The sequence below is a fragment of the Lutjanus erythropterus genome, chromosome 3 (genome assembly GCF_056507025.1).
Source record: "Lutjanus erythropterus isolate fLutEry1 chromosome 3, fLutEry1.hap2, whole genome shotgun sequence".
In the NCBI taxonomy this organism is placed as follows: Eukaryota; Metazoa; Chordata; class Actinopteri; order Lutjaniformes; family Lutjanidae; genus Lutjanus; species Lutjanus erythropterus.
In genome coordinates this window covers 34,348,510-34,364,651 of record NC_139319.1, presented here as the reverse complement: position 1 = coordinate 34,364,651, position 16,142 = coordinate 34,348,510, and the positions used below count along the sequence as shown (strand labels likewise).

Here is a 16,142-nt window from a genome sequence, read left to right as displayed (position 1 = left end):
ACCGTAGACTCACACGCACCTCCCAAAATATGATAAATGTCCACTACTAAATCATGATGAAGTGCCCTTCCAAGGGGGAAAATGTGATAAAGTGCATCACAGTCTTTCACACACTGATGCCCCACCGCATACAGCTGGTGCCTTTTTTTTCCTCCCTGCCCCTCAGACATCCTGAGTCCGCCACTGCCCCTCGAATATAGTAAAGCAAGTCTGTTTGTGAGTGTGTGTGTGTGTGTGTTTGTGTGTGTGTGTGTGTGTGTGTGTGTGTGTGTTTGTGCTTTGCTTTCAGAGAACACCTGACAAGGCACAGCATGTGAGAGACTGTAGGTATATTTCAGTGTATGTATTGATCTCAAATTCAAAGTGAAAAGAGCTGGTCATGTGATCTGTCCTGTTGGTGGGTAGATGGTGGTGGCGGTCTGGATGCGGAGGGTGGCGTGCTGCGAAGAGCCTGGCTATTGTGGTCTGCTGCCTTCGCCCGATCATCCAGAAACTTATCAAACTCTGAAAGGCAGAATTATAGTGTGAACACAGTAAGAGAAAATTATGGACCAATAATTTTAGACAACAATCGCAGCAATGAAGGAAGCACATACCTGCACTCGACACTCCCTCACTAACTGAAGACTGCTCTTCCTGTACAATAGTTTTATTAAAAAAGATCATACTTAATTTAACATCACACTGGTTTTATTTGAAAAGAACACCATATTTAAAGAGTTTTCTCTTACCATATCACAAGACAGCCATTTGTCAATATCGTTCTGCACTGAATTTGTTGCTGGAGGCATCTGAGAGGAAAAGTAATGAAGGGATAAGCACTACAATTTTAACTTTTATATCACAGTCAGATATTGTTATAGTGGTAGACGTACCCCTCCTGTGACCTGCAACCTCGTATCCAGAGCTCCAGCAAGGCCCTCCACAGCTCCTGGGTCCTCATACCTGACACTGTGGATATGAATTATTTTACCACTGTGATGCAAGGTAGGCTATATTAAACCAAATATTTGCAATTACAGTTACAATTTTAGTGTACCCTAATGTTAGTACAGCAGATTAAAACCATAATTTAAGAGACACTTTCATCACTTACAGTCAGTGCAACACATAACTCTTAGAAATACCATCTCATAGTTGTATGCCTCTGCCAACCAGTCAAGTGGTGTGTAGTGAAAACCTTTGAGGGTATTTAATAAAATATTTTAAATATATTTTTGTGAAATTGAGGTTATTGCTATATTTAATATATATATTTGTATGATTCCAAGTAATAATTTCCAGTGAGAAGCATGCTGTCTTAACTTAGAGGACTGATGAAAGCTTCATCACATTGTGCAACGACAAACAATATCTGCAAAATCAATGAGCTTATGGTGGACTGCAATGCTTCAAATACAGATGTCCCTGCAAAGAAACTACAAATTCTAAAGCATGAATGCTTCACACACATCTTCAACCCGACAGCACAGACGATCTTTGATGGTGATTCCAAACGTGTGGGCCGTGGCACGCTGGTGGGCCATCAAAGCCCTGCAGGTGGGCCTTGAAAGGCCATGAAAAAAAAAAAAAAAAACTTTTTTAAGTTTCAATTTTCTGAGTTTGAAATTACCATAAAATATCTATTTATGATAAATGAAAAAAAGTATTCAGAACTAATAAAAACAAAGCCATGGATTTAAATTATGTGTTATTCTTCATGTATCTGACCTAGTTTAAGAGGTGTTACACTATATTTCATATGCAACCAAATGTGAAAGATAATCATAATCAGCACTTCTGTGACTGAGTTAAGGTATTGAATAATGGCCAGAAAAATGTTTTTGCAGAACATAATGAGGCCACGGTGAAGTTGAGCTTTGACTTTTTAGATATAAAATGTCATCTACTCATCATTTTATCCTATATTATATTATTATTTGTGTTATATATTTTTAGAATTAGAATATGAATACTTGAGTTATGGCCAAAGACGTGTTTACTGAAGACCCTGAACTTTGACCAGCAAAATCTAACCAGTTCATCCTTGAATCCAAGTAGACATTCGCGCCCAATTTGAAGAAATTCCCTTATTGTGTGTTCCTGAAATATTGGGAGTCACAAGACTGTGATGGACAGTCGTACGGACAGAAAACCAGAAAACGTGTCGGGCCACAGCTGTCGGAGGCAGAGGCATTAAAACACCACAACTGTAGTGAGAGCATCATCATCATGATATGATGTGAGTCTCTCTCACCAATTAGCCCCACTGACCTTTTCCTCTGTTCAGCCAGCGAACTGCCTCTCGTCTGGGCAAACATGTCAAACTCCTCCTCCTCCTCTGCAAGACAGAGGTTAATGCATTAAGTCACAACTAAAATAAAACAACTCCCATAGTATCCATATTCCTGTAGCAACACATATTTATTAACAGAACAATTTTTCTGTTTTTATACCATAATGTCACCCTCTCCCTTTTCCTAAGTCGTCATATCAGCCATGATTGTATTTGTTGTTGTGTTGCCCATTTTAAAAACATTTTCTGCCCATGTGTTGTCAAGCCACAACATCCTGCTCTCTGCCAAATTATACACCGAATTACAAAAGCAAGACATAAGTTTGAAGACTGTCATATGTATGGATTTGTTGGAATAGAGTGCACATACGGAGCAGTTTTATGAAGTTTACTCACTGTGGTTTGTTGCTTGCTGTTGATTGGTCCAGGTGTTGACTGCTGGTTGGCTGGCTGCTGTGATGACAGCAGGTTGGCTGAGAGTTGAAGGCTCAGGGCTGAGGTCGATGAGGCTTGGGCTTGTGGTGGAGTTCTGTCAGAGAAAGAATACATTATAAATGAATGAAGGTGCAAAACTTTGACATCTCACACTTTTCTGGTGTGTAAAGAACCACATTAATTATTTCACAACAAATGTATACAGTACACGTATGATCTATGGCACATGGTCAGAGGTGCAAGTGCATTTAACTCCACTTTTGCTATTTAAATGCCACATAATCTGGTGGAAGGTAAGCGACAAGGTGCAAAGTAGGGCTGGGCGATACAGGAAAAATCAAATTTCACAGTAATTTTTACCAAATACCTCTGCACTGACATTTATTGGTATTGCAACAACATTGTAGGAATGACTATCAGTGCTTTCACCAAATATAAACACAATGAGATTTTTGATAAATAATCATCAGTAATGTGAATGTAATGACTAAGTGAGTAAAGGCAAATAATAGAACAGCTAGAACAGTTTGATAAGTTCAGAAAATTATATCACTTTAATGTAATGCAGCTTTTAAAACCAAGAAAAAACAACACTTCTGTCATATCACGATATCCAGAATCTAAGCCTCATCCCCCATCAATACAATGCACAATAAAGAGATCACCTGGAAAGCTTGTGCTGTGCCACATCATTTATAAGATGGTTTTCTGATTAGACAGCCTCAGTCATTTTAAACGTTTCCATGTGTGCAGTAATGTCACTGTGGCAAATACCATTGATATTTATGCAGCAAAACTAAAAACTGTTGTTATAAACTTAATAGGACAGAGGAAACCCTTAAGAGAAAACAGAAGAACAGCTGATAACAAAATTACAAGCATTTCTCCTGTGTAAAATGACAGGAACTTAAGCAAGACAGGACCCAATATCTTTCTTACTTGTGGAGTATTTGTCCTTTGTGCCTTGTTCAGTCTGTCAAACCTAAAACACAGTAACAGTACAAACAGAATGAAATTAGCCAAAAAGTAAGATACACACTGCACTATTAAAACCAACATTTTCTTATAAACATAAAGCAAAACACACAGTGAGGCTGCAGCACACCTCTCATAGCGGATGAAGGCGTTGTTGAGATCATCATTGACCACGAGCAGCTCTTCAATGAGCCCTTCATCCAGCAGCTGGGGGATGAGCTCCACCACTCGAGTCTGCATGCTCTTACACACCGAGTACAGCTGCTGCTGGGACACATGGGAGACAGAGAGGAATTCATTCTCATCACTGACATGACTGCAAGGAAATCAAGCAGAACCAAGATTTACTTTTACACCAATCAGTGGTTTCCTATATTTCCCAACAACAGGATATGTACTTGTTTTGAGTACTTGCTGTTTAGTACACGAGCAAAACAGTGTAACAAAGTGATGTCAGAAAAACAAGAAGTGAGTTCACAATGACTCATATTTTCACACTGCATGCTTCAACATATTTTATCAATCCAATATGTACCCTGTACAGTTGAATATAAAGTCACATCTCCCAGCATTCCCACTGCTTTTGTTGCATTTCAAAGGCACAGAGGTCAGTGATGATACATGAAAGAAGCATCGGGATGATATAAGGGTACCAGAAACATATTGGTACATCTTCTCATGAGTATTTGTTTATACAGTGTTGAAATGGTGAAGCAAATAGGCCACAGGATTGGACTCAGTACATGCAATAGACAATGTAGACAATTCTGACACATAGACGAACACAAACCTGTAGCAGCTCTGTATCATCTTGCTGGCTCTGTCCAGGTATGATCTCGTTCAGCATTTCTGACATCACAGTGAGATTTCCCTTCACCAGTGCCAGCTCACTTCGCAGCTTCTGTTCCTGGATGAGAAATTAATTTGTTTTAAAGTCAACAGCAGTCAAAAAAACACAACACAATGAAATTTATTTGAGAGAAATGTTGTCACATTTCTAAGCCCCTGAAGAGTTCCCCACTTGCATGTTAACCAATTAGACTGAACACAGAGAGCATAGAGCTCTGCAACAGGTTACTATAGGCTAAATAAATTATATATGTGTGTGATGGAACTTATCTGAGTTTCAATTCCCCTGTTTTTTTTCCTCTACATAATGACAGAGCTTTGAGGTGCTTCCACCTCCTATGTGTCTCCAGAGTAACCGTTAAGTTAGAGTGATACATTGCTGACAGCACTGGGTGATCAGATATGTCACAGTTACACAGAATCAGATTTTAATTATTAGCTTTTTATCATTAGGATTTTTGACTCTGAAAATAAAAAGACTCTTTAATGTCAAAGTTGAAACAAATTGATCTTGAGTCTAAAAATATCTCTAGCTTTGTCCACATCAGTTGCATCATCTGTATGTAATGACTGACTGACAGGTGTTTTCAGGCAGTTGTACCTGTTCTGCTGAGAGGGAGGCTGGTCCCTCGCTGGGCTGAACTGGGGGTGAAGCATTCTGAGTGGGAACACTGGAAGGCGCTTGTGGTTGTGACTGATGTGCGGGAGCGGCGACAGGGGTCGCATCAGGAGTCCCGTTTTCTGGGATGCTCTGCAAGATGGAGGCAGAGACTGAAATATCTGCGCATACATTTGATTCGGTGTGTTATTTTCACTTTGTAGGCAGACTCACTCTATTCGGAGTGTGTATGGGGGATAGAGCATCCAGGTCTGTCATGGGGAACTCCAGACCGCGTCTCCTCAGGTCGTCATATACGTACACCACCCCCGCCAGGGAGGGAGAGCTACGGAAGGCATCAGCCCACGACTGTAGGAGGAAGAAAGAGTAAATGACGAAATACGATGAGAATGACTGATTCCGAAAACAGTGTTCAATAACACTGTGCATGGGCCAAAACAAAGATTACGTGTGAACGGAATGAAAAGACAAGAAAAGCAACATTCCTCTTTAATGTTATCATTCCTGTCTGTGATTACGCACAACTGACTTTGACCATGTAGCATAGGAATGTATGAAAGTATTTAAATCACAAAGAACACTAAAGATAACACTATTGTACATCTGAAGCCATAATAGAGTCCAAGTTAAGGACACTTTAGAAGCTGTGGGATGTCAACACACCACAGAAATCTCTCACAATACAGGTGAAGACACTGTAGAACCAGCAAAATAAGAATTCCAATAGAATACAATAAAACTCAGCGCAGTGCAAAAATTTCAAAAAGTTAATTCGTTCCAGCCTTTCAAATGTGAATATTTGCTAGTTTTCCTTGTCCTTTTTCTGACACTTTTAAACCATTATTAATCAACTATTCAAGAAAATACCCGGTAGATTAATCGGTGATGTGAATTCTCAGTAGTTTCTATCATAACTGTGGTAGCATCCACGTACCTGTATGAGGCTGAGCACCCTGTCATGCAAAGCGGTGGGGGGATTGTTTTTGGGCAGAATGGAACGGACCAAAACTCCTTCAACAAACTCCTGCGACGCCACCAGGACGTGGAAGCGATGGCCGCAGTTCTTCACACAGGCCTCAAGAACCTGTGGGACAGTGACAACATAAAAAAAAGGTGCAAATGTAATCACATCTCTGTGATTCAAGGTGCTTCAAGTAAAATCTTTTTCTCACATTCCCTTAGTACGAATGTTGATTTAGTCACTTGTGTAACCATTTTGGTTAAGTTGAGTTGTCAGGTTTTTAATGTGCTGGATATTCTTGCCCCAAACAGTCTGCGAACTCCCAGAAACAGAATTTATCTCATTAAGGCTGTTGTGTTTAGCTGTCTGCCTCAGCTGTATTTTAGCCACGAGTGACTGTTCGAGGCCCACTTGACATAAATGTCACAGTAATTCAGAAGTGAATCGACTGTGTGGATGTTTTAAAGAGCACCCAGTGAAGATCAGCTTTTTAACTTTGTTAACATGTCCATGTGGTGTTTTTCATGTGTTCCAAGCCATACCAGGAGTGAAATGAGCAGTAAACACCGTATCTCAGCATTACTTGCTTTGAAACTGCAGTGAGAAAGGGCAGTCTCAAAAAACAAAACAAAAAAACAGATTCATTCAGGCTAGGTATATGATGTCATAAACCTAAGGAACCAATCCCGTTAATCAACATATGATTAGCGGTGATGCCTAGCATATTGGGTTGTACAATCAAAAGGAAATAGACTTTATCACTGTTATAATTCTTTGTTGGGTTAAGTATATTGTAAAAGTGAGTCAGTGCTGGATTTTTTTGATCCAGTATGTTATGCAGTACAATCAATCCAACATGCTGTTTAAAAAAACAACAGCTTTGGGTTAGTTTTACCCAGTATGTTGGGTAGTACAATGAAAAGGAGAAAGACTACATCTCTGTTCTAATTCTTTGCTCATATGTATATAAGTCCCATCTGACTTCCATCTCACATGACTTTTTCATATCTTCTAGGCTTTCCATTCACCTCTATACACAGGACAATTGGAAAAGCAATGATAAAAGCAGACAAGTTGAAGTATATTTCTTTGTGAGTTTACAACCCAGTGTGCTCGGTCAAAGTAGCCGATGCTGTGCCCTCTAGGGTGCCCTACCAGCAGCAACACATGATAAAGTCTATCATGATTTTTGGCATGCCGGTGGCCCACCACATACAACTAACCAGAGCCACCACTGATTCGCAATGAACACCATCTCCTCTGGGCCACCAGCCAGTAGGGACTGCAGTCATTCTGGCCTTCAAATTACACCCTCACATACAATCACCTGCAAATGATTACTTACAGTAAGAGCCAACATGATCTCTCTGAAGTTCTTGTTTCCTACGATTCTCTTCTTAATAGCTCTGACTGAATCTCTGGGCCTGGGAAAAATAAAAGCAAATTAGCATCAGATGATTCGGTTGCTTGTTTGTCCATCTTAACATTTAAACGACACAATAAGCCGTAAAATAAGAACATAAAGAGGTTTTTTGTTGCAGAAGCAGTGATGAAGGCAATTCATCATTCATTTTCTGGCTTAAGTGAGTCACTCTTCTCGCCAAAAATAACTGTCAAATGACATTTGGGCTTTTTACTGTGTACATCTAACTACTACTACTAACTAACAGTGACATTCCTCATTGCATTACAAACCACACACTGCATAACAAACTATGAGACTGGCTCAAACGTAAGTAGGTCACTGAGTCACAACAACCAGTTCCATGGAGATGTAAAAGCAAACAAAAAAAAACATTAAGGAAGAGACACATTTAAAAGAAATACAGAAATAAAACACGCCTACATACAGTACAGTGGATTAATTAGTCAGAGAGGTTGGGCAATATGCAACAGATGGGGACAGCTTGTAGCTTCTTGATGAAACCGTGTTACCCTACCCCTCATCTGTCTCGTTGATAATGTCACATATCTCCATGTTGAGCCCCCAGTCCTCCGACTGCAGAGAGCCGCTGGTCGCTCGCTCTGTCAACACAGAGGGAATCAGGTGAAGTCACGGTTATACAGTTATACTGACAGGAAAATAAACACATTTAAGACGGCCCTCCACTTTCATGTCTGCATGATGATGAGAAGTTACACAGGTCCTTGTTTAGCTGGTCTTTTCTTTTCAGTTGGGATGATTCTTAGTAAAACGGGACATGAAAAGAAAAAAAATGTCAGACAACTAAGATATGTTGCCCACACACTTTCCATATTAGAATGACAATTATCTCATGTTCATTTCTGCGTCTGGCCTTAAAGAATTAGCTTACTTTCTTTGTATGTTCCTTTCGAAAATTAATGTTTGTGAATATATAAACAACACTTATCATTAAAAGGAAAAAAAAGTCAATAAACCTGATTTATTTGTTCACTTGGAGACAGAGCAACAAGCTGTAACTGCAATGTTAACATTAATCATCTTATCATCATCATCATCATACAGGAACATTTCTACTGTTTACACCTCCAGCAGACATGGAGCAACGTCTGTGCATCTGACAAATATGTAAGGCCAATAGTTCATTTCCTTTTGGCTCTGGTTTGGTCACTACACACTCCTGAAAGAAATATCTGGCTGTTTAGCTGTTAAATGCTGCTTTATATCCACCAGAATTTTTTGCTGAAAAAAATACATAAAGGCTGCCTGCTGCACCAAAAACAACACTATAAGAGCAGCGACAGTGAACCAAATCTTATAAATCAAAACAATGCTTTAAACAAATCAATGCATTGACACACAATATGTAAATTCTGCCACTAGGAGTCTCTCTAACATTAAAGCTATAACAAAAGATGTAGTTTGATGACATCATGAAGTGGTGTGGGATCTTCTTCACCTTTAAACAACCACCACAGCTGATGAAAATCTTTTTAAACTTTTGGGATAATTAAAGTATATGACTCAACAAAATATATAACAAATGTCCAGCATTTTATATACATTTTAATGGGGAAATGTTACACATTATAGATGTAAAACAGATGGTTAAAGCTACTGTAAGGAGATCTAATATTTTGTTGCTTTTGTGAACAAAGACGGTAGTGTTTTTACCATAATAACCACAAAATATAATATCAAAAACAAAACTGGGGAAAATAAATCTCCTCCTGCTTCATTTTAACTGGGAAATCTACTCACTGTGACGTTGCTTGTGAAAATATAAACACAGGCTCGTTTCATCAGATTTCAAGGAGAATCTGACTTGGTGGCAGGAAAAAATAGTAAAACAGCCAATCTTCTTACAAATGGTCTCAGAGGCATCAGTATATAATAGAGACTGTTTCATAAACACTTACAAATTCCTTGTAGTAGCTTTAAAAATGTGCCCTTTAACGATCAAATGTGCTTCCTGAAGACTGTGTCGATGCGGTTGCATCCATGGCCTACTGACAAGACAAGCAAAGAAACCCACAGCTGTCAGGGATGCTCCCATAGCTCAGCTGGTAGAGCGTTCGCCTCATGTACTGAGGCTTCTGGTCCTCTGCAGCGGTCGCTGGTCCTCTGCAGCGGTCACTGGTTCAATTCCTGCCTGTGACCCATTTGCTGCATGTCATTCCCCCTCTCTCTGCCCCCTTTCCTGTCATATCTTCAGCTGTCCCTATCAAAATAAAGGCAAAAGCCCAAAAAATAATCTTAAAAAAAAAGAAACCCACAGCTGTCATCAAATAATGATTCTGATTGGTTGGTGGAAATACCTGCCATCCTTTATCAAACAAAGCCTCTCCCATGAGAAAAGTGTGGACAAAAATCCAATGATGAAATCCCTCATATGAGGTAAGTGGCATCCTGCAGATAACAGTGTATTTATGGGAACTCATTGAGCTGATTGAATAAATGGAAAACATGTATTTCCCTCAAAACTATTTAGCAATCAAAGCCAGCTTTCTTTGCACTCCACCCCTCACGGGCTCCTCATAAGTCTCTAAATCTCCTTCATTCCTTTCCACCAACACCCCCCAACACTTCTCCAAACTCTCACCACTGCCTTTCTCAATTCCTTGCATCCACTCCCTTCCTCCCTTCCTCCCTCCCTCCCTTCCTCCCCTCCCCTCCTCTCTCCTTCCCCAGCTCCCTGCACTTCATGTGACTGTCAGCTGCTTCTGTTCTCATTCGCCTCAGAAGAGGCTGCTGAAGCCTCTCTGACATTTATGTGTGAGAAAGTGAGTGGATGAGATAAGAGGAAGGGGAAGACGGGTGTGGAACATTTTCTCACTACTTACGACTGTCCAACGGCTTCGCACAGCCTTTTGTTGATGTGCTGCCTTTACGTCAGTTTTTACAATGGTCTGACATAACAGGATGTGATTGTGAAGAAATACCGCTGCCTTTAAAGTTGTGAAACATGGCATACGCTTGTTCATGAGAACCATTAACACTTACGCATAAGATGTGAAACTGTAGCTTGAAAAAAACACACGCCAGTGACTAAGGAAGTGAGAAGAGACGTCCACCGTCTCCTTATTGGCCAAAGTAGCTGTCGCTTACCTCCAAGCAACCAATCACACGGCGGATTGAGGGGACTGAGTCCCGCCTCTGTCGCGTCATTGGCTTTAAAGACTTCTTTTCATGTTTCTGTCAAATTTGGAGTTCAATGTGAAATATTTCAGAATAATAAAAGTGTTATTAAGTTGTTTTACATCCTCGCCACTGTGATAATAAAACATCTCAGTCTGTTACACATTACTTTTCTTGAATTATGTTTAAATTATATCCAACGGCGAAAAATTCCTAGCATAAATAGTTTCAAAAGCCGCTGCGACTTACCGATTCTCTGACCGACGGGCGTTGAAAAGGGGTTTCCTATGAGAAACTCCATCTTCTCCCCGAGTGAAAACATCCTCGAAAAATGCACGTTTTCTCTTTATTGACGTTATTTGACTGACTACTGTGCTCAAACCTGTAGCGTTTCCTTTTGCTTTCAGTGTGAGCTGCTGCCTCAGAGGCGCACTGGCTGTGTGAGAGGTCACGTGAAAACACACAGAGCCAGGAAACAGCAGATATCGACACAGTGAGGCCCGTTTAATCACATTTTCAACAATACAGACTGAAAACTTGTTAATATGCAACTAAAGACGCCTTGGTGTTTCAGCTGGTAGTACATTACACATTGAACTCTCAGGGAGAGTTAATCAAGAGTAGAATAAAACATACATATACAACTTAGTAGGCTATTACCAGCAAAATGTATGCATGGATAATTTATTAGAGTGGCAGGCCAGGAAACTTTTCTCAAAAGGTGGTTATAAATATTAGTGAAGGTATTTGCCTTATGATCAAAGAACCACTTTGAGTACTAGAACGTGAAAATGTCTTGAAAGTTAACATCATATGTTCACATGATCAGGTTTTCTTCTCTTTGAATCTTTGAGTTCCCTTGTGAATCCGAGGCAGATAAGCTCCACAAAAACTGAAATATTTTGGCCCACTAGTTTCCAGCTTTTAAACAGACTGTCTGTGAATCAACCTTGACACTCATCAGCCTGTCTGAAATCACTGTGATAAAAGTATTCAGTTTATATGTGTCTCCAGTCAGGATGGACTGTTTTTCCAAGGTTTATGTTCAAGTTTTTGTCACATGCATAGCAATGACAGTAAAGCAGTCTTTGGCAATGAAATTGTTAGCTCTAAGGCAGTGCTTTTAAATATGCATTAAAAATATACATATGTATATTAAGAGAGATCTCATGAATGAAAAAAAAGATTAGAATATAAGACATAAAATAGTGAAGTATCTATAATAACGGCCTATAAGAATATAACTTTAAAAAAAATACATCAAGTAAAATACTGTGGTAACCTGGTGAGTCATAGTAGAATGTATGAACTGTAATTTAAACATAATGTACTCTACTAAATGAGCTGTGAAATAAATGAAGAGGTTGCAAACAGTATTAACCAGGTAAGTAGCAAGTAGTAGGAGCCAGTGAGTATGCATGACTCAGTATGACTCCGTCCTTGCTGATTTTCTCTTTTTTCTTCTTTTGTCTGAGTTTGTCCTGCAGCTTTGTGTCTGAGTTCAACTAATAACATTATTCATACACAAATACAAGATGAATATTTGTGCAGGAATCCGCTGCCAGCTTGAACATGGTCCACAGTAATAAAAAATTATAGTGAAACAATGTGGGATGAAACAGAATTTTAGCCTCCCTTTTTCCATTTTATTAAATCACACAAGCGTTTTTTTCAGATTTATTTGTAATCACTGTTGCACCAATGAGATATTTTATGTAAGGATTATAATAACAAATGGTGACAAAGTTCACACTTTCAACTTGGCCTTTTCTGTGTAGTCACAGTTTTGTAGGACATGAGACCAGTGAGAGCATGAGAGCCCCTGTACACACAGGAGCAGAGGCTGATATGAACAATATGCATATGAGGGGTAGATCAATGTTTACTGTCATCAGTTTGTTGAAATTCCACAATTCTGGTTCTGCCAGACACTTTTATGTCTGCAGCACCACCTAGTGTCCTAAATGTATTCTCCTTTGCACATGCAGAGGAGCCATTTAATCTAAATCTGCCTGAGAAAGATTTTGTTTTGTTGCTAACTGAAAATAACAATCATAGATTTAAGGGTCCTGACTTATAGTTTAGACTCTTGTTGACTAAGGATCTATTGGTTTGTTTCTCATGTACCCTATGTCAATTTCTTTTTAAAGATATTTTTTGAAGCAAAATAGCCTTTTTTATAGCAAATTCACATTGCAAAGACAAAAAATAAAGTATCCCTTTCCACCCCCCACCCACAACCCTGGTATGGTAGCAATTTCTCCTTCATCCACAACTGGAAGATGAAAAACGAACCCATGAATAAAATGTAATCATGTAAGGTATGAGGTCCAATTGTATGTTAATACATTATATTGCAACATTGAATAGACACTGTAGTGAATTGAAGACAATAGATCCTTTAAATATCACCAATTTTAGAAACTGTTTTTTCCTAGCTGTGCACAGGAGTATTAAGCAGTAAAAACAAGTGTAATATATATATGTATATATCATAGTTCATATTGTATATCTCCCAAGATCCACACCCTAGTATTTTTGGGGAATTTTGGGCCATGTTTTAGAGAGATGACAGTGAGTGAAATATGGAATTATATGAAACAAGGTTCTGGGAAAGGTATTACAAGTAAAAGGCCTTAATACAAATAAATAAATAAGTAAATAAATAAATAAAAAGAAATTCCCATGCATATCCAATCCTGTGTATCTAATATTATAATATATATTATGTAATTAAATTATTATTACTCACACATTACTTGTTTGTAAGCAGCATTTTACTGTTATAGTTAGCAGTATCTGTATCTTTATCTGTTCATTTCACAAAAAATAACTGCAGCCTCTTTTACACTTTTTTAAATCCTTTTTTTTTTTTTTTTTTTTTAAATCCTTTTTTTATACTGGCAGTGTAGATACATATATTTATATATTTAGCTGTCAACAAAATGATACAATATTTTAACCATGTACCTGAATTAACCTAATAAAATATATTTGAATCTTTAAAAAAAAAAAAAAAAAAAAAAAATTACCCAAATTAAGCCAAATTGAGTCTTTAAAAAGCTGTGTAGCACCAGAATTGGGTCATATTGGATGATTTTCTTTAAACACTGGAGGTTGTATAATCAATGGAAGGAGGCTTTTAAATGTTAAGTTGGTCAGTTAAGTGTAAAGTGTAAGTGTAAACTGTCTATGAAGAAAAATGAAAGAGCTATTGACAATAAACATGATATGACAGGGCCTTAGTACATTAAAACATGTCCATGCAATGAAAGGAGGTACTGATTACATTTTTTTTAATGTCTACTAAAAAGGATAAAACTGTGAACAAAATCTGAAAAGCTCTCTTGGCCTATTATCTAACTATGATGTAAAAATATGAATAAAAAGTTGTTCTGATCTGACTACTAGTAGTCCATATTTACACTGTACAGACAACTATCACCTGGAGGACTGGGACACATGAAAAGTCTAAATCTCATTATTATGAGATCTGTCTCTGATGGACATCAGAGATGCATTAACATGGACACTGTAAAGAGTGAATTATACTGATAGTAACAAGGTGTTTGTTTTGTAAAAATTCATAAAATAGTGAGAAATGCCAGCACAATTACCCAGAGCCAACTGATAGTCCAAACTTCAGTTATTAAAAATAAATACCAGAAAAATTAAAGACCACAAGTCTCTGAGAATTAGACACAGTTAGCTTAAAAAATCATATAAATATTCTGTATAGATATCTGCTCTAATGTCCTTTTGTATTTATACATTTTGACCAGTAGGTGGCAGCATTGAATCTGGAGTATGTGAACCATCTCTGATCTTATCTGAGCAGGTTTGTTGTTCTTGACAAACAGGCCCTCAATAACATAAGAAACCACGATGAACTGACAGACAGTGGACATTAGTATAATACTCGAGAGGTAATCAAGTTATCACCTCTCTATCACTGATCTAATCCTGCCTGAATCAGTAATAACAGAACCTACTTGTCTTCATTGTATCCACTCTCACTCTGTCATACTGCACCTTGTGCGGGGCAGAAGTAATGAATTTTAACTTTTCACATTAATTGAGTCTTTTTTTCTGGATTCTACTTTGATACATAGTTTTGCAAGCCTGTAATTTTACTTAAGTATGCTTTACACTATGTAATCTACTTGATCTCATAAGTTACTACTAAGTAGGCCTACAATTTAAATTAATATCCAAACTTTTCATCTGCATTTTTGTTGCCAATAATGCAAATAGGCCAATGAAAAGCATGACATATGAGGAAAACAGACTGAATCTTACACCATGCACAGGTTTGGAGAGGTGACCAAGTAGTAGTTTTTGAGAAGAATACTTTGTAGTTTTACTTCAGCATTTTAAACATAATTAGTTTTGCTTGTAGTTGAGTAATACTTAAGTAATGTAACATTAGCCCGCCACCTCTTAATTACACTTAATTATTTTCACTACTCCTTCCGCCACTGACCATGTGCCTCTGATGAAGAAAATACCTTAAATGGAAAGAATGCGTATTAATATGACAAATAATAATAATGGTGATAATATCTAAAGGCTGGTGTGAGAACAAACTGTCACCAATTATTGATTTAATGTCTGAGCACACACACCTGTTCACAAAAAAACTTTGTCATTTGTTTGAATTTAATTTCATTCTTTCTGCTTAGATAAAATACATGTCCAGCACTCAAACAGCAAAACATGGAAAAAGATAGAACACATTTTGATCGATTCAGCAACTCAACATAATGTGCAATGAAGACATAACATGTAACATCTTCCTAAAAGGAAACAATATATAGAGTCATATAATCATAATCCCTTTCAGCCATCGCTTATGATCCACTAGAAAGCTGTAATATATCTGCATCTATATCTGCAGAGATCTTGCCCTCTGTCTGTATTATTTTCTCATTATTTAATTGTGCTTGGAACGCTTTACCCACCCAAAACATTGGTATTTAACATTCTGGTAAAGAGACTAGCAGTCAACTATCTATTTGGTACATTTATGAACAGCTCGGACAAATCCAACTTAAAGGAAACTGCAGAATTAGACACTGTAAGACTTCATACGCACAAACTGCAAACTGTATAACCCTCTGGAATTCCTTACCTGCTAATTTAAAGCAGATTCAGGATGTTGAAACAATTTCTACAACAGTCAAATCCTGGTCAAAATTCAGCCAGAACTGTAATTATGACACCAAGGTATATCTGTATACTTCACATCCTAATATTTATTGTTTTTGTTTGTTTTATATGTCTATTTGTATGTTTGTTTGTGTGTAGTCATTGATAGTTGTCTCTCCAGCTCCTGTTACAATTGACTGATTTTAAGATTTTACACTACAACATGTTATTTTAAACAATTGCTTAGACTGTCGATGCCCATCAATGGAATGGGACCTTAACTATTATCATTGGTAACACTGATGTTTACTCTACTATT

At 37.9% G+C, this 16,142-nt stretch overlaps 1 protein-coding gene across 3 annotated transcripts; it reads right to left on the bottom strand.

Moving 5' to 3' along the window:
• Positions 1-54: 54 nt before the first annotated feature.
• Positions 55-11,120, bottom strand: LOC146330355 (target of Myb1 membrane trafficking protein). Of its 3 annotated transcripts, XM_084715881.1 has the most exons (16): positions 10,925-11,064; positions 10,646-10,732; positions 8,055-8,139; positions 7,460-7,538; positions 6,088-6,237; positions 5,367-5,501; positions 5,136-5,285; positions 4,476-4,592; positions 3,816-3,949; positions 3,650-3,692; positions 2,672-2,804; positions 2,254-2,320; positions 876-951; positions 732-791; positions 597-636; positions 55-504 (listed from the first exon to the last, which is right to left on the bottom strand). In XM_084715881.1, the coding sequence occupies exons 3-16, from the start codon at positions 8,090-8,092 to the stop codon at positions 359-361; spliced, it is 1,368 nt and encodes a 455-aa protein (XP_084572007.1). In that variant the 5' UTR covers positions 8,093-8,139; positions 10,646-10,732; positions 10,925-11,064; the 3' UTR covers positions 55-358. The 3 variants fall into 3 exon arrangements, with proteins under 3 accessions (XP_084572007.1, XP_084572006.1, XP_084572008.1); XM_084715880.1 differs by lacking the exon at positions 10,646-10,732 and having other exon boundaries at positions 10,925-11,120; XM_084715882.1 differs by lacking the exons at positions 10,646-10,732; positions 10,925-11,064 and adding an exon at positions 9,457-9,649.
• Between the last annotated feature and the right edge of the window lie 5,022 nt (positions 11,121-16,142).